The sequence below is a fragment of the Lepisosteus oculatus genome, chromosome 4, assembly GCF_040954835.1.
Source record: "Lepisosteus oculatus isolate fLepOcu1 chromosome 4, fLepOcu1.hap2, whole genome shotgun sequence".
Classification (NCBI taxonomy): Eukaryota; Metazoa; Chordata; class Actinopteri; order Semionotiformes; family Lepisosteidae; genus Lepisosteus; species Lepisosteus oculatus.
In genome coordinates, this window is record NC_090699.1 from 44,957,411 (window position 1) to 44,982,152 (window position 24,742).

General features: G+C 40.8%; 1 protein-coding gene across 6 annotated transcripts in view; it reads right to left on the reverse strand.

Annotated features, from left to right (window-relative positions):
- Positions 1-24,742, reverse strand: part of armh3 (armadillo like helical domain containing 3) — an 83,071-nt gene that overhangs the window by 30,036 nt on the left and 28,293 nt on the right. For all 6 annotated transcript variants that reach the window (XM_015347814.2, XM_015347809.2, XM_015347812.2 and 3 more), the window contains 7 exons: positions 24,564-24,629; positions 21,795-21,864; positions 21,396-21,456; positions 17,347-17,435; positions 12,742-12,824; positions 11,052-11,178; positions 8,498-8,573 (listed from right to left, as the gene is read on the reverse strand). In XM_015347814.2, the coding sequence (XP_015203300.1) occupies positions 8,498-8,573; positions 11,052-11,178; positions 12,742-12,824; positions 17,347-17,435; positions 21,396-21,456; positions 21,795-21,864; positions 24,564-24,629 (572 nt within the window). The remainder of the gene's footprint in view (positions 1-8,497; positions 8,574-11,051; positions 11,179-12,741; positions 12,825-17,346; positions 17,436-21,395; positions 21,457-21,794; positions 21,865-24,563; positions 24,630-24,742) is intronic.

Below are 24,742 nucleotides of genomic sequence, written 5' to 3' on the forward strand. Positions count from 1 at the left end.
TAATTAGGGATCTGTTCTAGGAAAACTGCTCTTCCTATAGTATAGGAATGATCTAGATTCTAGTTTGCAGATTATACCACATTAGGAGGATTAGAAAACACTGTCAAAGCAGCCAAAGGAATTAAAAATTCAGATAAAATATGCAAACTATGCAAACACATAGCAGATGCCATTTAATGTAGACAACTGCAGGGTACTGAATGCAGGTAGAAAAAAATAATTATAAATACAAAATGGGAAATGCTGTTGAAGAGGAAATTCATGAAAAATACTTTAGTATTTGTGATGACACAATTTACATCTTCCAGCAAATGTGGGAAGCAATTAAAAATGTCACTAAGTTATGGAAAAGTTATTGCTGGAATTCATCCAAAAATAAGCACAACAACCAGATACATTCCTGGGTTTATGGGAACGTCCTACATTGACAGGCTGGAGAAACTGCACCTTTTTAGTCTGGAACAGAGAAGACTGCAAGGCGGTACAACACCCGGAAGTCTAGTTTAAAAACCTTTCTAAAACATCAGGAGGAATGAAAGTCCAAAGACCTTGGCCCTGGACCACAATGTAGTGTCACAACTGGGTCGCACGTCACACGCTACAATAAATCACAAAAGCTAAGACCACCAGAATACTGGCCACCAATGTTCTTCTAAAAAAAGAATAAAAACTGCATGGCAAAACTGGACATTATTCCTAAAGGTCCAAATATGTTGCATTTCATTTTGGAGCAATGAGACATTTCCAAACTTTTGGAGATTCTCAACTGATGTTCATGAGCAAAATGAGCTGTGGCAGATCTCATCCCAGCTCCCCAAGACAGAGGACCTGGTCACAGCATCTGCAGCAGGCTCAAAGGTGCAGCACCTGTCCCAAGAGAACCACCTCCTCTCTCAGTGCCTACATAGTATTGGTTTCATACGCAATTACAAACACAATGACCATGCCAAACTGCTACATAAGCAGGTGACATGCTGCACACTGTTGTACGACTTGAAGCTGACTACTGATCAAACAACCAGGTAACCCAAGACATAGCAAATAAAACTAAACACATCGACCAAAACCCATCTGAATGTAAAAGATTAATAATGAAAGACTTTGTTTGAGCCTGGGTCATGTATCTGACCAACTGCAACCAGGATTCCACAATCAGTGGCAGAGTGGAGAGGTAGACCAGACATTTGTCTGCCTCTGCCACCTTGGCTTTCTACAAAATAGCAGCTCTGCCAAACCACTGAGCCTCTGGCTCCTCCAGCCACAGCGAACCCTCCTGCAAGAGAGATTCCGCATCACGAGAGACGTGAGATGAATGACTCTGACAAATGGGCATGTTGGAGAAACCCTCAGAACTGCACGGTCAAAAACAGCTGGCGATTCTAACTTGGGTGTGTTTATGCTAAAAAAGTAAAAGGCGATTGTGATTTTTTTTACAAAAAAAATCATGCCAAGCACTGTCGCCCAGGTGTTTTCATCACCACTGCACTTCCATGTCCTCACTTCCATTTCAATCCCATTCAGGACAGCAGAGGGTTAACAACCCCCATTCACTACCCCCTCAAATAAAACATTAACTCCATCATTAATTAACACATGAGAAATACCACAAGCTTATTCATCAATATTAAGGTCACTAATAAAAGACAAGGCACTTTAATTGAGCAATTATGCAGTAATTGATTAGTCATTAAAATGCTTTCTAAAATGTATGCACTCCTGTGTCGCAATGCCCTGCCGCATCTGGGTGTTTCCCAGGCCTTTCTGTCTGGTTAGTGCAGAATTCTGCTGGGTTAGAATACAGCGCTCAAGAGGCTGACAGCGTTTGTTACAAACTTTTCAAGCACAACATATGTGGAGACAAGACATGAGATGGAATATTATTACTACCCATTTATTTGGATGATGGTTTTATTCAAATTATCTTACATTTGCACCTATGTACACAGCTGGGTATTGTACAGGATCAATTCAGATGAAGTACCTGGCTCAAGGGTACAACAGCAGTGTCTCACCTGGGATTTGAACCCACAACCGCCAAGTTATAAATCCAGAACCCTGACCACTGCACCACACTGCTGAAGTACAGACAGTGCATTAGTATTGATACTGATCAGTGCTGAAGAATAAAGGAAACATTAGCAATCAGTATTAAAAAAAGCCACTGTGTGAGCCATTAATATAATCTAAAAGAAGTATTTTTTTTAAATGGCAACATCGTTTCCATCTCACAAACATTTCCAGTTGTTAAAGTAATTCTGTAAAGTATCACACAAACACATACCCTCATTGTAATGATCGCAGGCTTGGAGGGATTAGATAGCTCTGCATAACAGGTAAAACACCAAGGAGGAAATTAAAATTACATTTCAATCTCTCGCCCAAAAGGCATTCTACCAGATCACTGACCCCGCACCGCCCCAAATTAAATGCTTTAATTTCACACCAAGGGACATTGCCTTTCACAGCCGCAGCACTGAGTTCAAGCCCTTAACTGCCAGGAACAGTGTGCTCCGGGCAGGAATTTAAATAATTATCTTCATTTATGAATTGCAGACAGATTCAGAGAAAAAAATGTAAAATGGCTTCAGTACTCCTAAAAGGATTACGAACAGAAGCCCAGCGAACTGCAAAAGGCGCAGAGGCTTTCGACTGCCACCATCCTTCAAGAGCCGGCTGTCAGTTAAAAAAAATGGGGCCTCTCATTGATTTCTGATTAATAAAGTCATCTCCCAAGGTGTCATAATCAATAAAAAATTTTCAAACCATAAATCAAATCTTCAAAAAAAGTTTTTATGGCAAAATAATAAAACAGACACTCCATCAAAGTCAGCACTCCTTGTAAGCGCATCTGTCTGGCGCAGCACTGCAATCGATGCCTGACACAGCCCTGTCTCGGCCGGTTCCTCTTCATATCCAACCCCACTGCGAGATCACAACTCCAGCCCTCACGCAGGAGCGCTGGCACTGTCCCAAAGCTGCACATCACAGGGGATTCAGTACCACTGCGGACCCAACTTGTGTTTCTCTCCCGACACGCTCTGATGTAATGGCATTTAAATGAAAAAAATCCTAGATTTACTGGGCACTTCAAAACTTCCATCTTGCAAAGGCGCGTTGTGGACATCTCAAGGGCTCTGGATTTCACAAGCGGTGGATGACATTCAGTGCTCTTATTGCTACAGGGGCAGGTGCCTGTGAGGGCAAGACGGTGATTAAACAGGTCAATAAAATCTAACTCATCTAATCCCCCGTGCTCATTGCACATGCCACTCCAGGCCTTATTAAACTTTCATGAGAACAAACCTATCTGACAGTTATTTAATGAGATAAACTGGCAATCGATCAACATTTTAGCACGATCATTCCGAATTCCAACATCGGAACACCCACATTTATGTCTAAATCCCACTCCCTATGAATCAAAGCAACAAGATCAGGTTATTATGCCCCGAGTGAGCACAGTGCCAGACTTAAGAATGCCTCTGCAAAGACAGAATGATATTACAGGAGAAAACCCATATTACGATTGAGAACAATGCATATCTGTGCAATGCAAATCTAACTTTAATTTGCTTCCAAAATATTAACACATCTGAGTCCCACCTACTACCTACCACTACAATAAATCATAGTGTAACTATGTCCACCCTTACAAAATGTACTCACTAAACTTGCTGCTTGTCTTATTTTTCTATGAGGACATCTGTCCATGAACTTGAGATGTGGTGTGTGTGTGTGGGGGTGGAGAGATCAATGTTTCTGCTTACATTACAAATGCCAGCTGATGTCCAACATTTTGACCAAAACACAGAGTCCCTTGTACCTCTGTTTTCTGCTGCACTACGACTCAGATATTGAGGGCGGGGCACATTCAACATTTGTTTGAAAATTTGCACTTTAACAGTTTTAGGTCTATAGTAGGTGGGACATGTGCAGATATCCATAGCGAATGAGTGGCCACTTGTATAAAGCTGCCCCTCACCTCTCCAATTAAGCATTTTTTCAGTTTAAGGCTTACATATGTTAACATACCAAGGCCAGTGGGCGAGTTGTGGAAAGACTTCTTTATGCAATTAGGACCTATGGCTTAGAACAGACTCTGCACGACCATGGATTACTAACACAGAAGAGTGGCCTGTCACTGTCCCGACACATTGTAGACTGGGGGCTTCATCCCCTGTCAATTCTCTCATACTTACAGCCATCCCGCCTTCAAGCTTGCCTGCATGCACTTTTAAGGTCAAATGGATTTGATAACCATTCAGCGAGGTAGTAATTCCTCAAACAAGATAAATTAAACACGCTAATTCTTCAATTTCTTTTGATCCAGCAGAAACATAATGTGCCGATTAATTACAGCAATTATGCTGAGGAAAGGCATGCTGGATGTACGTTTCAGAGCGCAGGCAGCCAGTCCCACACACTGTTTCCGTGTCTTGATAAATTTCTGTGAAACAAGAAGAAGTATCGTGGACATCCAGCAGCAGCTCTGATTAAAGTCTGGCTGTTAAGGGACTATTTGTACTCCATTCAGGAGCAACTGCAGAGCAGTGCGTGTGCACAGTAGCAAAAAGAGAAAAAAAGAAACAATAAGATAAATGCAGCTATTTCTCAGACTATATAATGAAATTGTTATAGACTGCATCTCGTTGTACAAAGCTCTTATATTCACGAAAAAGGTACCAATGGAAAATGAGGCAATGAGTCCCATGAGACCTAGCCATTCTCAGCAATCCAAAACAAGAACTGTTCATCTACTGTGTGTTCTATTGCTTTAGCTTTAGAAATCATGAGCAAAACTGACTTAAGGGAATAAACGTGAAGCATGCAGCACCTGGTGTGGACATGTGGAGGAACCTCCAAGATTAAATAGAACAACATCAAGCAAACTGTTTAATGAGGCAAAATAAATTATGCTGAAATCAAGACTGGCTTTACAAAGGGGGATCACTAACCTTCTCACTACTACCCTATTCCCTTTGGTTTATAGAAGGGCTTAATTATAAGATGTGCTTGACCCACTCTGAGCACAGGCTCCATGATCCACATATCTTGAGTTTAAGTCTGGGTCATGTCACTAGCCAGCAGTAGTCTAGATTGCCCAAGTGGTGGCGCACCACTGGCTCAGCACAGTGAGGGGTAAGACTGGGACAGGCCAGGGTTCTCGGCTGTCTCCCAGAAACACAGCGACACCTGCAGTGCACACCTATCCTCCTCCTGTAAGGCACTGCAGAGCTTGTAGCATGTCAAAAGATCACTCGATCAGCAAGCAGCTCAGAGGAGCTGCTAGGCCTTTGTGAGAGAACGGGAGCGTCACAGTGAGATGCTGTAGTACATGTGTTTGATCGATGCACTGAAGGGTTATAGAGTAAAAGTGTTTGAGTTACTAAGATGTAAAAGTGATGATGTGTGCATAAATGTGCTATAAAGGATTTGGGTTTCTGGTTTTAAGTTGAACATTGGGTTTTGTACTCTGAGACCTGTGTTCCTTTCTTTGCTATAATAAGGACATTTTTCCAACTCGTAAGAAGCAAATCTGTTGCTATTTCAAGGAGACACAACAAGGGCACAACTGCAAATACCAAACTTGAGTGAGTATAATAAAAAAAAATACTGGCAGGTACCATAAAAAAAAATCTCACTGAGATTCTCACATTTACAGTAAAAACAAAAACAGTGCTTTGAAACAATTTAAGAATAAAGTTTAAGTACTTTAAGTACAGAAACAGGAAAAACTACTTAAATCAAGACAGGCTGTTTAGCTCTCTCGGTGGCGCATGCATCACAGTTTTCTAGCACGCTAGGCTCACGTTCTCTTGGCTTTGGATGATATACACACTGTATGCCCTGCTACAGACAAGTACTGCTTTAGCACAAAGGCAGCTCAAACTTAAACGCTTTTGCTGAAGGAAAAGCAAGATGCAAAAAAAAAAAACACCTTGTGCCACACAACACTAATTGCACTACACACTTTGAAACAACATAACATCATAAAATGGAAGTTGTATGTTCGAAGTGTTTTTCCAAAGACATTTATAATGCATGAATCATGTTTAAAGGATTGCTCCCAGTTCCCACACATAATGAAGCTTCTATAGACTAAAAGGATGATGAGTGGTTATGTTCTCTCCTGAGGGACAGGCAATTTACTCAGTGTTTTTGATCATGCAGTACTCCTGCGAGACGGCACACCAACGTCTGTACCCTTCATCTGGAATTCGCAGTCCCCTGGCAGCACGGTTAAGGGTGACCTTTTCGATTTCAAGATGCTGGGGACGCTCGCTAGCCGCAGATGCATTTCATTATTCCAGCCTGTGCTCTTCCACTTTCCCAGTGCTGCTTTATTCTGAAGAAACTAAATCAATCACAAGTCTGTGGTCTGTACGACCGGATCGGCAGCCCACATCCAAGACTGAGCAATTGATATATACAATTATATATGTAATTATACATATATAGCACCTAAAGAAACATATCACTAGGTATGTATTAGGAAATTAATGTATACAGACTTTAGATATTGATTAAATGTTTTGGTATCTTTTTGATTAACAGATCATTCATGACAATGATACGCTCCAGTGACTGTTGCATAATCACTAAATCATCTCATTAGTGAAAGACAATTGGGCACAGGTGGTGTGGCGATTTAACATGCCGATTGACAAACCAGGTGAAAAAAATAAAAGAGAAACGCAGAAAACAATAATCCCCATGTATCAAGAGAACAAATGTTTTTGTGCCATCGGTAGACTGTTCTAAATTAGCACACTGTCTGGGAGTGTTCAAGGGCAGCAGTTTCTGACCTAGCAAGATGCTACATCAAACACAGTCTGGCAATGATAGCTATGGGAGTCACAACACACCACCAGGACTGTCATATCAGATCATTCCATCTTCGGGATCTGTCTGCCGTGTCCACTGCATCAGACACGCCAGGTCGCAACAACCCGCACATGGTCCAGCTTTGTAGGCCAGAGAGCCACACGAAGGATTGGCAACACAACAGAAGGAGGTGGTGAGCAGTGGGGTCAAGCCCTCTTGTGTGTAGACCACCAAGATGGAAATCAGTGAGTGTTGTGCAGCCGTGCAGAACGATATGCTAACTGTTTTGTGCAGAAGACCAGACAAGGGGGAGGACCAAGGTCTTATGGAGGATTACCTAGTCATTACAAAGCTCCACCAGCTGTGACTGATGGGAAACTGACGACTTGGCTGGGATCTCACTTGTTGCCCTTGATGTGGACTCAGACATGGCAATGTTCAAGCGGATGGTATACCATACACAGCTTGCTTACAACAAGAGAATGTCACAGTTAAGCTGCTGATGCCCTACTTCTCAGACTTGAACATTTGTAGGATTAGCTGGGATGACATGTGGTGTCAGGTCCATGCTTGAGCAGGCTCTATGACAACAAGTGGACAACATCCCACAAGTTAGCAATCGTAAACAGCTTGTGTTACTTCCAACAGTGGACTTGCACTCGACTAGCCTGTGACTTTCATAGCAGATTCCCCACTGATCCCCTGTTCACCCTGAATTACTCTGTGTATTTTATCGCATTTGTAAGTCATAAGCTTTTTTTGTGATGCTTACACACACATTGTACAGTTGGAACCGTAAAAGGCCCTGGATTTCTCAGATTTTAGAACAACATTTCTTCACTAATGGTGCAGAAATCACTCTTTTGCACAAGCTTCTGTACCACTAATTAGAAAACTGACTTGGATGCATCAGAGCATTATTCTCATTTTAATAAAGCAGAGGTCTCCTTATGTATACACATGCTTGAGCCACCGTATTTGTATGGAAAGACAGAGAACATTAATGAATGTAACGTAAATCATGTACAATTCATTGATGACATTTGTACCATATCCAGATGTGACATTTATTCATTTTAAGTATTATTCATGTCTAACAGCACAAAGGGCATAAAGCTAGCAGAAGCTCTTAGGATTTTTGAGTATTTTTTCAATATCAATTCCTCTGCCCAAAGAGCAGTGGGTAAAAAGGGCTGGAGTGCTTTTGAGAAGGATTCACAGCCGAAACGTTGTGTTTTCTCTCTTCTCTTTTCAGCATGGAATAAACTATGACTTGTTCCTTTGCAGCCTACGCTTGCTGACACAGCTACCCACCTGAACCACTCGCTCATGGAAATATACATATAATTACTGCTTGCATTTCTATAGTACTTTTCATCCTAAAAAGCAATTTATTATTAAATAAATGTAATAATAATAATCCAGTGGATCAGACAGAGGAGAGAAAAACTGATTAACCAGTTGAAATAAGGGGGAACATTAGGAAAGACAGGGTGAAATTTACTTTAAACTGCTCTCTTTTAAACAGTGCCATGGAATTTTAAATGACCAATGACATACCAATGCAAATGTATTTGCATGGAATCTACCAAATTACACATACATCACAAAATACACATGGAAATGGACAGACCAAATCGGTCTTTTCTTGGGTTTTCTCCCACCACCTTACCTGACATTGACCAAGGCATGAGTAACTTTGCTCGCGGGCTCCTTCCACTGACCAGTATTGGCTGAAACTCGGAGCACTGAAATAGAAGAAATTACCATTATAAACCGGCATCCTAAGGACCCCTAATACAGATCTTTCTTTTTTTCTGGACCACTTGGAAACAGTTGAGAGATCTGACAGTCCCACAGCGCAGGAATGATCCCCCTCCCCAAGAGAGGAGCTCAAACTACTCTACAGGTAAAAATGCCACTCAATCTAAATGCTGACTTAGGCTTTCAAAACTTCTAAAATATTTTCTAAAAAGCCAAGTTAAAAGACTGCTCATCATCGTCATTGCTTCCACAACACTGAAGGCGGATGCTTTCAGAGAAGTGAGCTGCGTTAAAGGTGGCGAGGGCTGGCATCGTGTTGGCAAGGCGCACTGAGGGCACCAGACTCCAGCCCAGTGCCACGTGAGGCACACCACCTTGTATCACCCCAACAGGAAAGGCATATTTCCAGACCCCCGCTACACTGGGGTGCCCTCACACCCTGATTGCTCTGATCCTGCTCGGCGCAATCTTTTCCCATGGGATTCAGTTTAATTATTTATTTCTACGCATAATGCTGAGCTGAGGCAATTTATCCTAATCTTCCCAGACATGGCAATAACCCACTTTGCTCAGCTCCTCGTGTAAGAGCAAGGGAGGAGCAGCTCCTGTTTTTAATTAAAAACGAGATCGAAATCTGATGAGGCTGTTTCATATCTAAACAAATACAAATTGCTTTCGGTCTCCCCCATCAGAAACATCAAAGGCAGACACCCCTCAGTAATGTACATTCACTAAATCTGCTGGGTGGGACTGGGCAGAACCAGCCCCAAAACCAAGCCCTTGTGGGCTACAAGACAGTAACACAGCAGAAAGAACTCCAACTGGAATTCTAATTCTAATTTAATTATATGCAAAGAATACCCCCAAGTTCTTGATTTTTTTTAATTAAAGTGATTAAAATAATACATTAATTCACTGATTTGCAACATGCAAAAGAAAACAACAAAAAAAAACAAGCAAACTAAAACAACAGACAGAAATCAAATATTAAGGGCAATGAAGATATGGTTAGAAGCCCAGATCACTGTGTTCAGAGCCAAATGCAACCTTCAAATTAATCAGATTACACTCTTTTCAACCGGCTGGGTAATTAACCCCATGTGCAGCCTTCATTTTTCAGCATGTTTCAGCAGCAGATGGTATATTCTGTTGAAGAAACTGCCTGTTGTTCCAGTGCGAAAAAGGCCACTGTGAAACAAGACTTACCCAGCAACAAGACATCAACTGCTAAATATACATTTTGCTGGAGTATAATATATGTACCCAAACACCCTTACCAATATAACTGTACACGAACTCCTGATGTGGGAACAGTACAGTAAAAAAGAGAGAATGATAATTCAGTAACTATGAATTTTCTGCTAAATTGAGTTAGCCAGAATATTTTTTTCTTTCTTATAATTAAAAGAGTAGCAGTGAGCACACACATTGACAGAGAAATTAAAAAACATTCAAAACGTTGTGGATTTAAACTGTATTAATAAATATTGCACATACACTTTTTTAATGAACACATTTAACTGTGTTACAGCACATCTGGGACATTTAATGATCTTCCTTGATTCAAGCATCTCTGGTGCTCTCCGAATTCAACAGGCACGGTTACATGCCGTAACAGGAGTGAGCTCTGAACACTCAGGGCTATTCCCAAAAACAATCTGATGCTACCAAAGAGCATCTGTAATGTGAAAAAATTACAGAAACTGTCATTTGAAACTTTAATTGTGGAATAACCAGGAAAACAGATGATTGCGATGCTTGATATTCTTGTATTATGTAACAATAAACAGTCATCTATTGAACAGGATAGCCCAGCGGTCTGGTCCCCTTTATTACAGGAGCATCATAGAGAGTGGACTCTTGACCTAGGGGACATGGGTTAAGATTCACAGTGGAGACACTTCATCTGTAACCCAGAACATACTGTAAGAACCTCACCTTGAAAGCTTGAAAGCTGCTTCATGAGCAACAGCCACCAAAACCAAAACCTCATCATCTCAGCAATAAATGAGGGATAAAGATGCATTAATATACCTTGTATGGGATACAAGACCAAACATAAAAGCAGAGCAGAAACCAGCACACCAGTCAACTAGAGACAGCACTCGGTAAGAATTTCACAAAGTAAAGGCCCCGATTCCTGTAAGCACATCACGCATTCTGGCATCTCTGTTCTTGCAGGTGCCCACTGGGATTGCCTATTCTAACAAAGGCTATGTGTTCAGGGGAGGCTCATTTCTTGATCACACAGAAAAGTCCTACAGGTATGTTAAGGACTCAGTAAATATTTTCACAATCCCACCATCTTAGATGTACACACAATTCCCACATGCTGTGCTAAGACGTCCCAGGCCCTAAGAGAGCTTTGAATGCAATAAATAAACGAGTCTGTTATGGTAGCTACCCAGACATGTGACACTGGGCATGGAGACAGATGGGGAGGATAGGAACTCTTAACTTACCCATGCAGTAGAGATTGTCAAACACCTGGTGCATCCTCACAATTTCATAGTAAAGCTCATCATAGCTGCTGGGTGTTGGAAGAAAGGTATCCCCATAGGTTATAAACATGTTGAATAAGTTTACTACCTGCGGACCACAGAAAAACAACAAAATTACACATCAATAAAAACTTTTATTCAGTCTTCTGAGTGAACAAATTGAACAACATCTGCTTCTGCTGTTGAAGAATGAAACTTGTATTTTCATAAGCACTTCTATAGGTTTATTCCATGCTGAAAAGAGAAGAAAGAAAACACAACATTTCTTGTGTCACCCAAAGAAGGCTCCACAGCCGAAACATTGTGTTTTTTTTCTTCTCTTTTCAGCATGGAATAAACCTATTACTTGTTCCTTTGCAGCCTACGCATGCTGACGCAGCTACCCACCTGAAGAACTTCTATTATTTCTCTCAAGAGACACTTCTATACACTAAGGGGTGTGGGAGTCTGGAACAAGCTGCGCAGCTATGCTGTTAAAGCCAATACTCTGGCTTCTTTCAAGGACTGCTTGGATGGGACCCCTAAAGCAATTGGCTAAAAGCAATCAAATGCACTATACAACCAGCCTCTCCCCTTTGGAACATACAGTCATGCTTGAAAGTTTGTGAACCCTTCAAGGTAGTCATTATTTTAGATATTATAGAGATCTTATATGAACCTGGACTCTTAACGAATACATAGAATGAATATCCTAAATAAAGACTTCCCACATATAAAAAGGGATTTGAACTCATAGATTATTAGTCTGTGATATTTAACAAATCACCAGATATTCTTGTATTCTTTCAAAAGTAAATGAACCCTTTTCAGTCAATAACTTGTGGCACCTCCTTTAGCAGCAATAACTTCACAGTCGCCTCCTATAACCAATTTTCAGTTTCTGACATCTTGCTGGAGGGAGTTTTTCCCATTCCTCTTTACAAAACTCCCCCAGCTCTGTGAGGTTTGAAGCATGTCTTGCATGAACAGCCCTCTTCAGGTCCTGCCTAGGCATTTCAATAGGATTCAGGTCAGGGCTTTGGCTTGGCCATTCCAGGACACAGAACCAATTTCATTGGTTATCTCGGTTAATTGGTTAACACTCTGTCATTGACACACCTGATCCTGCTTTACCTTGAGGTAAGTCATAGAACTTATTTTTGCACCTGCACAATTTCTGTATACAGTGTGTATTATTTTTCTGCATGGACATTGTCTTTCAAAGCACTCAAAATGGTGAAAAAGTATACTTTATATCAATTAGGAAGTGACAAATTCTGATTAAAGATGCATTTAGTGGTTAAAAAAGCAAAAAATGTCAAATTATGCAATGGGTTCAGAAACTTTCACTGCCAAAGATCTTTTTACTATATATTTGGAATAAAGATTCTGAACAGTCTCACCTCATCAAGCAAACTGGACATGACATACTGTATATCACAGAAAGGGACACACAAAAATGATGACATCTGTTTGCTTGGCCTTATGCATCATAGAGGGCCTTACACAGGCGCTCACACAGACGTCTGGCATTTATGCCACAGGGACGGAAACCTCAATTCTATGATGTATTCGGGACTGTGCTTAAGTTAACATGTCATTGCAAAGTTCATCATCTCTACTTGCATCCAGATGAGTTTTTTTTTGCCACAGAAACGAATGACTTTCTTACCAGCAGGGCCAATTGGAAGATGTTGTGTTTTGTCAGCAAGGTGGTCTCGTTCGAGAGGAGAAATTTCAGCAGGTTGATGAGTGCTTTCATAAAAGGAAAAAAGAAAATGATCATTTTGAGACTCAAAGTAACTGTGGGGGCCAGCTCCGATTCCCCATTTATAATCAGGTAGCAAGAGAAGACAGCAGTGAGACTGCATTCACTGAAAACCGGCACAGACACTTAATCTCCCACACAGTGCTGCTTATGGGTTTACTTCAGCTTCCATGTGTGAGTACAAAGAGTCCGATTCTGCCAAGGGAGTCTCATGGCTGGAGCTTAGCTGCTCTGAAACACAGCGAAGGTGTTTAAAGCGTTTACATCACCTCTTTTGGATTTGAAATCCAACAACAAGCTTTTAGAGCTAAAACAATGATCCAGTTATACGATGGGTTTCTTATCAACATTTACTCGCGGTTGATTCTCTGTCTGCTTAACTGGCCACATGCATTCCTCCCACATGCACACCTTGAGTGTGTCTTCGTAGTTGCAGGAGGCTTTTAAAAGCTTAAAACTGTCACCCCACACTGTTGGAGGAAAAACAGACATTCACCTCCTTATTTCGCCTCAGGCAATCAAATCACATAATACAGCTGATTCAGCCACAGCAGGACACTGAATCTGATCACCAGGAACCTATGGGCTACTAATCCCACAAATATGTAATAAAAGCAATTTTTCACAGCACCATTAAAAGGAGAAAATATTGACAGGTCTTTGACAGAAGACATCATTTGCTTTATCGCATTCCTGTGGCAGAGCATGTGGGATGCTATTTAGAGTCAGGGATTCAGAGTTTTTAATAGTACCTCCTGCAAAGGTACTTCTTCAAATAGACACCTTACATTTAACATCTGCTGAGAAGGCACTACACGAGTGCTGGAATGAGGATCGTTAAAACCTGCGGGATCCTGGGAAGAATTGTATGATCGCTGTGTGTGTCAGTCTCCGAGGACCGCACGCTTCTCATTAGGCGACACCATCACAGAGACCAGAAAAGATGCCAGTGACTCAATCAGCCGCAACAGTAATGAACCTGTGTCAGGTGCCCACTAGGGAAGGAGATAGGGTGTTTTACAGCACATAAGAAAAAGGTGCCATTTGAATGCGACACACCTATACAGCAACAACATCTCCACCCTCTTGATCTCTGGGCTTCAAATGCCTGTCGTGAGCTGCAATCAGAAACAGTTTCTTTCTGCAGCACCAGCTGTTATTTGCCTGTGCCAGCACTGACAGACTGCATTCGCCCTGCTGCAGGGCTGGTGCTGGAAGCATAACACAGGTCAGCTCCATCACTATGCAATGTGGTGGAAAACACTGAATATGGCCCAGTTTAAAAATATATATTCACTACTGACACGCCAGTTCTTAATTTAAAATAGTCCTATTGAGGGGAGCCCAACTCCTGTGCAGTAGGCTTTACAGGACTCCTAAAAATCTTAGCAATGAAAACACTGGATTTTAAAGGAACTTATTTTAAATTATTGAGAATCTTAATCTCCTAGTTTTCTTTCAGGCTAAAATTCCTCATTGTTTACAGATGCACCGTTTTTAATAAGGAAACAGGTTCCCATTTGTTTAGCATCCATTTACAGCAGAGAGTGATTTACAGCAGTTTTCAGCAGCATCTTTTTATCTGATAAATAAAACACAGGCGGGACTTTTTTCTCTTGTTTGGTATTTTTTGCTTCTGTTCCTAGGGAGTTTCTGTGTCTGTAAGCAGGACAGATCTGTAAACATCTGTACACATAGCCATGAAACACACATCATGCGAGTGTGTGGTTTTGTAATGTAAATAAATTTGTCTTGTTAAATGTTGCCGCCTGGTTATTACTTTGTTACCATGCTGTGCAAGAGAAACAAAGAAAACACATGTCATGCGATGCTCATTATTCCCCGACAACAGGGGATGTGTAATTAACTTCTATAAATCTTCTTGTACAGCAAGCTGGAGTCAGGACCTGATTTGATATTTGATGCAGTTCCTGCTTTTTGTTTTGTTATTTTTACACCCCAGTTTTTCAGGGACCAAAATAAAAATGTGGTCCTTCAGGACAAAAACACTTTCTTTTTTTCTTGCTGATAAACAAGATAATAGTAAATTAGTATTAGTAGATATACTAATACTAATTTTAAAAAATAGGCTAACCACAGAATGCAGAATAACAGATTTTATTTCAAAGTCTCCAAGCCTCCTCTCCCTTTTTTGCAATTTGCTTTGGATAATGAAGCGCTTTCAGCATTGTGCGTCTCCATGAGGGCTGTGTGAATTACAGGAAAAACGCTCTAGAATAAAAGTACAAAGATAAACCCTGACAGGGCCCTGCAGACACCGGAGACACTGTACAGAGAAGGGAGCGAGACAAAGTGTCCCGTTACTCTGCATCTTTTCGGGTTGATTTCTAAGGACAAGAAAGCTAAAAAAAGCTGTTTCAGATTTTTCAGATTTCTCTTGTTATTGAAATGCTCAATTGAGCCCAATCAGTTCCATTGTGCATTACCAGACAGTGAATGTACATTCTTGCATTAACACAGCAGCACACCAGGAGAGGAGTGTAGTCAGATGCTGAGGAAAAGACTGCCAGCGTCTCCCGATCTGCTCCAGTTATCATCTCAAGGGGTCTCTGTTTCTAACTGATTCACAAGCACCACAGGGGGACTGAGTGTGGAGGGGACAGAGAGGAAAAACCCCCAGCTTCTCTGCGAGGACACCCTTAAGCTTCTCTTCCAATCAATCACTCAATTTTATTCTTATGTAGCACCCTTCAATCAGAGCATTCTTAAGGTACTTTACATACATAATTAGATTATATAATTATATTTTTACATAAATACACTAAATGAAAAATGTACAGAAGCAGAAACAACAAATACAAAAAATGCACAAATTCTGAAATTAAAGAATTCAATTAGGTATTGAAGGCCACTGAGAACAAGCAAATCTTTAAAAACATCAGGAGAGAGTGAGTTTTTCCCACACTAAGCAAAGTTTTAAAATTGCCCTTATAAACAATGTCCACCCCGACCACCAAAGACAGCCCTCTTGTTAAATTTAAATTCAACTAATTCTCAGTCAATACAATTCAAAGTCAATTCCTTCTGTCTACAAGCTCCTTTCTTCTTCAGATGTAACAGTCCAGAGTTTCCCCTACTTTTATTAAACTTGCATTTGCTAATGTTTGAAAGAAAATGAGCTGAAAACATCAGTCAGCTCACTGTCTTGTTTTTTGAAGGACAAAGGCACTGAGAAGCACAACACCCCCAACGCCAATTTGTTCCACAGACTCTCAGGGGGCAGTACGAGTGACTGACTCTATATCACAAGTAAAGGTTAATTCCACATTGAAAAGAAGAAACAGTTTCAGCTGTTGGGCCTCTTCAGCTGAAGAAGGCTCAACAGCCAAAATGATTATTGTTCTTTCAACTTTTCAGCATGAATTCAGAGCACTTTAGAGAAGAAAAAAGCACAGAGGAAAGGCTTAAAGTATAAAACTATAAAAAAGACATTTTGAAATTTGAAACCAGGAGACAATAGATAGGAATACCACAAATATGGCATCATAAGGATTTGCAAGGTTGTGGGGGAAAACCTGGGAAAAGGGCTCAAACTGGATACATAGTTAAAAGACAATGCATTAAACTCCTTCCTGAGTTGTATTCTTCCTGAATACAATTATGTTAGATAGTGAATAATGCCCTACTATAGCTAAAATTAATATCATTTTTTCAAGGCATTAATATACATATTGTTAATGAAAACAAGAAAATATCTTCTCAGCTATCTGTACGAGTTAACTGCAAAGTTAATACATATTAAGTCTGTACTGGTTATCTTTGTATTTCTGATTTGTTATGCCAGATTAACATTACAAGCAAACACAGACATGGGACAGAACAGAAAATGAAAACACACTTAATAGAAGGTGCAGCAGCTTGGTGACTCAAAGAAATTGATGTGAGCTGCCAAGCAGCCTACATAAAACACGCAGAAAAGCTGTCACTTTCATGTAGTTAGAAGATGCATTATTTCTGCAGAACCAAAGAAGATAAACAACGAGAAAGGTAAATTCATCTTGCAAGTTTCTTTCCATTCTGTGGAATATTTGTCATACACTAAGGGGGCGTTAATTGTTTCACACAGGGAAATTAAATGTTGGATGACTTTATTTATGAAACAAAAGCACCACCAAACTTTGGTGTTATTTGTTCACGCAGTCTTCCTTTTTATATCTTTACGACCCACATGAAGCTTTGATAACAGTCAGCAGCGAAAATATGCAAAAGCTTAGAAAATGAAAGAAATGCAGGCCACAAGGGCAATACCCATGTTAACAAGGATGTGACTCTCCACCATTTTATCTGGCCTGTATGTTCTCCAAGTCACCACTGAGGGTGCCTTCATCTGAGGAAAACCATTTGTCCCTCAGAATGGAAACAAAATGATTTAAGAGAACTTTATTTAGTAGCTGACCCCTTTCATCTCTTACACATTTGCTGCTCGGCATTCTGTAGGCACAACTGGAATTTCATGGACATTTTTTTCCTCCGCCCAGTCTCGCTTACCTGACCACAGCTCTCTCCAAGTGTAGTGTAGCCGGACTCGGCACTTCTTCTGATAGCAGATCAGCTTGTGCACGACCTGGACGCAGCGCCTGGGAAGTCACAGTCACAGAAACCCGCATTAGGACACTGTATCTACCTTCTTCACTGTTTATTATTCCAACAGTCCTCTTCACTGAAGATTAAGTAAGTCCTAAGGAAAGTTTTGAGCTCTTAGCATGTTGAACAGTGTAAAACACTAGTATTGACCCTGCCGCACGTCATGTAGACTTTTTAAATGGCCATATGATACCATTTAAGCAACTGGACCCACACAAGACATACAGTAAATGTGTACTGTGAGGGTGTCTGATACAGTGTCATTTCCAGAGGTGGTTGCAGTCTTGAGGAGAGTATTAGGCTTGATCCAAGTGTTCAAAATCAAAAGCCATGAAAAACTCAACGCAGTGAACACCCTCAGAATATGCACTGAAACAGAAAACAAAGGGCACAAGTAGAAACAAAGTGGAAGTGCATTTAAAACCGAGAGCAGGAGGCACTCCTGTACACAAAGAAGTGGGTGTGTGGAACACGTTACCTAGCCATGTAATCAACATTAAAACCTAGACTTCTTTCAAGAAACAGCTGGATGAGCTAAGCTGATGGAAAGCTACTTATATCTGGTAAGTGTGGTGGCAATCCAGATTTTACTCCAGAAGGAATGGGCTCCTGGCGAGACAATGTCTATGGACAAGTGTCCGTCGCATGGTACATATGAGCACCCACAAAAAATAACAATTTAGACACAGTAACGTAGTATGTCTTTGGAAGATGAAAGGAAACTGGAACAAAAACATACTACTTCACTGTTTTTGCCAAAGAGAGCAGGGCAGTAAATTAACGATCAAAAATAAAAAGAAGAGATCTATACCAAGATGACTGATATTGTTACAGCAAATATATTTAATATTTTTTGTGAACATTTATGTCCCATATTTCATAATCAATTTTGTTCATTTAGTCCAAATTTTCTTTTGGTAATTCCATGACAACTCATTCAGCAATTTTGTAATGTTTCTCAAATTACAGCAAAGACTACTTTATATTAATTCTCTATAATATGTTAGCGTGCCCAATGAGAATTGATTGGCAAAGATGATAAGCTGCTCATAAATTCTGCATTACTTTGTACTGGGTTTGAAATCTCATCAATATTACTTAAAAGTGCTTTTGACATGAAGCTGGAAATCAAAATGTACAGTGTGGCACAATGGAAACCCTTATGGCTCAGACACTGGGCCAGCTATCATGGTTTTAGGATTCTGATGCAACAGGGAAGGAGAGAAAAATCCTTAGTTTCAGTCTCCTGAACCTGACCAGGTCTTTGTTTAACATTTGCAGAGATTTTAATCACATAAGTATAGTAAACCTGTATTGCAGGCAGTGTTTCCACCTTGCCACTTCATTCTGTCAGATCTCAGAACCTGACCAAGGTTGGTCTTGGTCAGCAGGAGATGCTGCTGTAAGTGGTGTTAGCAGATCAGTAGATGGGAATCTTCCCTCTGGACCAGAATTTCCAAACTAGTGCTTCATTACGGTGCCAGTGGACACTGTGCTAGAGGAGATGCTATCCTTTATATAATATGTTAACCTGAATTCTTGACTTATGTTCTAGTATGACAACAAGAAACACTGTTGTAGGTGGTTCTAACTATTTATTCATTAAAGATCTTGTGGCACTAACCCTGGTGAGCTGGCTAAATTCCTCTCTGGGCTTGAACAATCTAGATCCCCCTTAGTTAAAGTGGTGCACTAATTTCTCACTTCTCCTCTGTATCTGCTTCAGTTAGGCAGCAGAGGCATAGTAGCTGCTGCGCATCACCCAGGAGGGCCCTGCAGTAGAGGATGATGTGGGTCCTCTCCTATATGCACAGCAGTTTGCAATCCACTAGGATAAAAAGCACTACTAAAATCCAGAGAATTGGGAAACAACTGTGATATTTATGATAATTAGTGTTTACTTTATAGTGAATACTGCTGAGGGATCCACACCAGGAAGCACAAAGTGCTGTTTCCATGTAATTGACAATAAAAAACAAATCACAATAAATCCCCAGGAGAGAGTCTGTTAATTTCAGCAATATCTGCAAAAGCCAATACAGACAATTAGAAATTCATCCATCCATTCACAGAAAGCTGCTTACTACCGGTAAGGGCCGCTGCACCCCGCAGCCTATCCAAGAGGCAGTGGGTACACGGCGGGATGCCACTCCATCGCAGGGCACACATGCCAGGGCACTTTAGAGATACCAGTAAGACCAGCCAGCATGACATTGGGAGGTAAGGGGGGAAACCACAATAAATGGCGAAAACCCACATGAACATGAAAATATGTCACAAATCAGCGTAGCCGATTTCAGTGTGACTTTCTTTGATCAGTTCCATCTGTCAGTGACAAGGACCCTTCTTAGGGTGCTATTTAAATACATTAGAGAGTCAGAACCATAAAGAATGTAGGGCCACCCCATTCCTCAAGGTTTAAGATATACTTTTCAATTAGCAATTGATTAAATATAAAAACAGCTGGGTTGTCTTCTTATCCTCATCTCTTCTTCACTGGAATCCCATTTTACCTACTTACCTACTTTACCTACAATGGAACTGGTCGAGCATCCTTATTAATACTAGTCGTATTACAGAAAATTAAAATACCTGTCTCTCTTTCTGGATGCAGTTAGCAGGAACCAGAAAGCCAAAAAAAATAAAATGCTATCACACTGAAAATATCATGGGTTTCAGGCATAGGTCAAAACAAAAATCAACGCTAGAAGAAACTATTAAAACTAACAAAACTTTTCCCAAGTTTAAAAAAAAACATGCACATGAATAGATATACATGAAGGTCATGAACTTCATTTACATATTCAGAAGAAGTGAATATATTTTTCATACTACTGAACCTTTGCAGAGTTGGCAAAATATACAATTATGTAAATACAAAAGGACACAGTCATATTAAAAGTATTTGAATTACTAACGTCAAGCTGAATATCTTTGCATACTATTAAGAAATATCCCATATTTGCTACCAGGTACACACAGCCTTGCTCTCATGTCCTCACTCACAGAGAGCACAAAAAACGTTCTCATTGTTAACGTTTTGGAGTTTTGCAAAGTCATTAGCTGACAGCAGGGAAACTATTAAAAACTTCCATTGCTGTAGCAGCTTGACCCTTTTCAACTGTAACAAGCGATTGGCTCTTGCACAATTGTGCCGCTCAAGCAGAAGATTAATAAATTTAACTCCACACCTGACTATGCAAAAGAAGTGCACATATAAGTAAGGTTAACAAGCTTGAAATACAGCATCTAACATGATACTGGTTTACATGCCGTGTGGTGGCTCTGTGTCTAAGGATCCGCGCCTGTGGCTGGAAGGTTGCCGGTTCGTATCCCACGGCCGGCAAAGGAATCCTACTCCATTAGGCCCCTGAGCAAGGCCCTTAACCCCAACTGCTCCAGGGGCACCGTATACATGGCCAACCCTACGCTCTGACCCCAAGCTTCTCGTCCTGTCTGTGTCTCATGGAGAGCAAGCTGGGGTATGCAAAAAAAAGACAAATTCCTAATACAAGAAATTGTATATGGCCAATAAAGTGCTCTTATCTTATCTTGCATGAAGGCCTGCCGCTCTGTAAAAAGTGGATGAAATGGATCAAACTGCTTTCTGTTTTTCAGGTGACTGCAGCCAAGGATTTACCCTAAAACCAGGTAATTGGGGAAAATGTAGCAAGGCTTAGGAGTACTAGAGACTAATCATGGCTTCATCGGTTTGCTGAGCATCTGTGACCTTGAGGTACTGTGAGTGAGGAGCTGCATGGGTCCGGCAGACCAGCTGCAATGGCGTCTGCACTACCCCATGCTGGAACAAGGGCCTTGTGCAATGAGAAGAGTTTATAATCAGTCATTCCTGCAATCGGCAAGGAGGAACAGAGGAGCATTAAGAGCAAACTACAGCGATAACCGAGTCCAAAAAAAAATCACGAACTCAGAAACTGAGTAGGCGCTCTTACATGTAGAGATCCATGGGAAAGTCCTTCATCATATGAGTAACGATGAACTCTACCATCAGGTCTGCAAGAAAGAGAACCCATTACTGTATTAAGTGTATTACACAGTTTGCTAAACCTTTTAAAAGTAGAGGGAGCAAAAGATTAAGTCAGCTAGTAATAGATTCAAGAGGATAGTAAGAAAACAAAATTCAGCACATTACTAATGAATACTGAAAAGGGACTATAGTAAATAAGTTTCAAAACCTGTTTAAAAACACAGACTGCAAGAAAAATAGAAATAACGCATATTGATGAAACAGGGTAAATAAAAACAGAGTTTAAAAAAGGGACATACCAAAAAGAAAAATGCCTCCTGTTTGAAATTTGCTACCTCCAGTGTGCTGTCACTGTGGCACTCACCCAGAACTGCACACACCAGTGGTCTGGAGGGAACGTTCTTGTCTGCGGCTTTCTTCCTGTGTCTCATGGGCTGCAGAACACACACACAGAGTTCAGTTTGGTCCCAGTCTAATCAGCACATAAACACAAATCATTTAGGTCCCTGACTGATAAAAAATACATAATGCACACAGTTCAGTTCGGTTCTAGGCTGACACACACATACAAACGCACACACAGTTTAACTGAGTCCCTGACTGACGCATACACACAGACACACACACAGTTCAGTTCGGTCCCTGAATGACAAATTCGCACAATGCAATTCAGTCCCTGATTAACACACATGCTCGGTTACTGTCTGACAAGTATACATGTTTGTTGTTCTAAATTTCTTTCCCATTGGCTCCCATTTCATTTTTATTTACTATATTCCACTGAAATGACACCTGATATAGAATGGAAACAAACCCAAAACAAATAGTTCTGGTGCTTTCAGATTTAAAAGAACGTGTAATATGGTTTACAAAAAAGTAAATCCACACACATTGTCTATTTGTCAAAAACGTTGTAGGGTATTTTGGCCCCACATTGACAGATAAACATGCACATGCACACACACACATAGTCTGGATTAAACTTTGCCAAACAAGCATTTGCTTCAGCACATCCAGAACCAAGCCACACCAGAACCCATCCCATGAGGCACACATAAAATAGGCACATTGATTTACTCAAATCTCTCCTCTTCACAATGTTTTTCCTTCGATGCATGGGAGGTTCTGATATATTTAAATGACCAGCCTGGGCACAGATATCCATCCAACACAAAACTGAACAAGCACTAACAACAATGTCTGGTCACCTAAGGCAGAAGGCTGATATTCATACTTCCTTCATCTTAACTGTGACAAGACTGAAGTCATGCTTATTGGTACCCCCCATCAACTTCGTAAAGCCAGTCCTGTAACCCTGTCTGTAGATGGCTCTGTACTTGAGCTCCAATCAAAATTGAAAAACCTTGGGGTTATATTCGATTCTGGCTTAACATTCGACCCACATGTACAGCATACTGTCAAAACATCTTTTTTTCACCTTAGAAATATCGCAAGACTACGCCCTATGCTATCATTAACTGTGGCTGAAAAGCTGATTAACATATTTGTATTCTCTCGAATTGACTACTGCAATGCTCTGCTCCCTGGGGTATCTAAATCTACTCTGAACAAGCTGCAGTATGTCCAAAATTCAGCAGCCAGAATCCTGACCAGATCTAGTGCAAGTGTTCACATTACTCCTATCCTGGAGTCCTTGCACTGGCTTCCGGTCAAATTCCACGTAGACTTTAAAATCCTCATGCTCACCTACAAGGCTTTACATGGCTTGGCACCTCAGTACCTGTCTGAACTTTTATCGCCCTACTCCCCACCTCGCAACCTCCGCTCTTCAAATTCTGCCCTCCTTACTGTCCCCCAAGCCCGTCTACATTGTATGGGCGACAGGGCCTTCTCCTGCTATGCCCCCAAGCTCTGGAACTCCTTGCCCAAGGATATTAGAGAGTCACCTTCTCTAAACTCCTTCAAATCCAGACTCAAAACCCTCCTTTTCAGAAAAGCCTTTACTTAACTGGTTCCATTCTTCACCCCTCTGCTCTTCTTAATACCATCTTCCACGGTCTCCTCTATTGTTATTGTTGTATTGTTGTAATTATAATTGTGTCCTGTCTTGTGAAATTTTCTTATTTATTGTTGTAGTCTTCTTATTTATTGTTATTGTCATCCTGTAAAGCGCTTTGAGAAGCCACCTTTAAAGGCGCTATATAAAATAAAGTTTATTATTATTATTATTATTATTATATCTTTAAGAACTGAGCAAATAAATGCTGAAGCAAAACTGAACAATTTCACAATCTCTGTGTGAGTGCAAGTCGTAATGAGCAGACCTCTACTATACAACTGCATCCAAAAAAAACCCTTAACATGAGATAGAACCATCCAATCATTTTCTAACTGCTATTTCCGATACAGAGCTGGTGTCTATCCCAGAAACCATTGGGCGAAAGGCAGGGTACATCCTGGATGGGACACCAGTTGGTCACAGGGCAGCCAGACACACACACACTCCTAGGGCCAGCCTGAGATAGAAACATTAAAGGAAAATAAAACTTTCCAAGGTCTGGCCTTCACTAAAAAATTAAAACAAACTTTTTCTCAATTTTCAAATTCTTTGAAACTTTGTAAGACAGTGACAACATCTTGGGAGTGCCACTCCTTCTGATCATCTGAGAGCCCCTTGTGCTCTTCACAGGTTATGGCCTTTCAGGGCCATAACGTCTCCTACGATCACTGGCACAGGACAAGAACAAACAATTATAAGGATAATAATCCTTTGGTTAATTAAAGGAATAAGCAACGTTTAGGTCTGCTTATCATTTCTAAAGTTACAAATCACATGCCTGTTCTAGACTTCAACAGGCAAGGATGGCTGGATGGAGCAAGTGTCAGGAAGAAGAACAAAAGACACGTCACAAAAGAGAGGAGTCCATTGGCCCATCCAGACCATAAAGTATTTAATTAGCTAATTGACCTAAGCCAGCTGTTATTGAAAGAAGCCAGGGTACAGACTTCAACAATAAGGCTGGGCAGCCCGTTCCATACTCCCACAGCCCTTTGTGTAAGAAGTGCCTCCTGTTCTCAGATTCAAATGCACTTCCACACAGTTTGGACTGGTTTAGCCTGGACAGAAAACAGAAGACTTCTGTGCTGCGTTTCAGGATGATCTGCCTCTCACCATCCTGTGCAAGTTCACTCGGAAATTCATGTTGTCGTCATGGAGAAAGGCATTGGCATACTGATCCTGCAATAAAAAGACAAGAGTGAAGCAGCGCTGCAATAAACTGCCAACAGACAGGGAATTCCACAGGGAGGTGAGGTTTAAATCCCAGCAAGATAACAAGGTCCAATATAAAT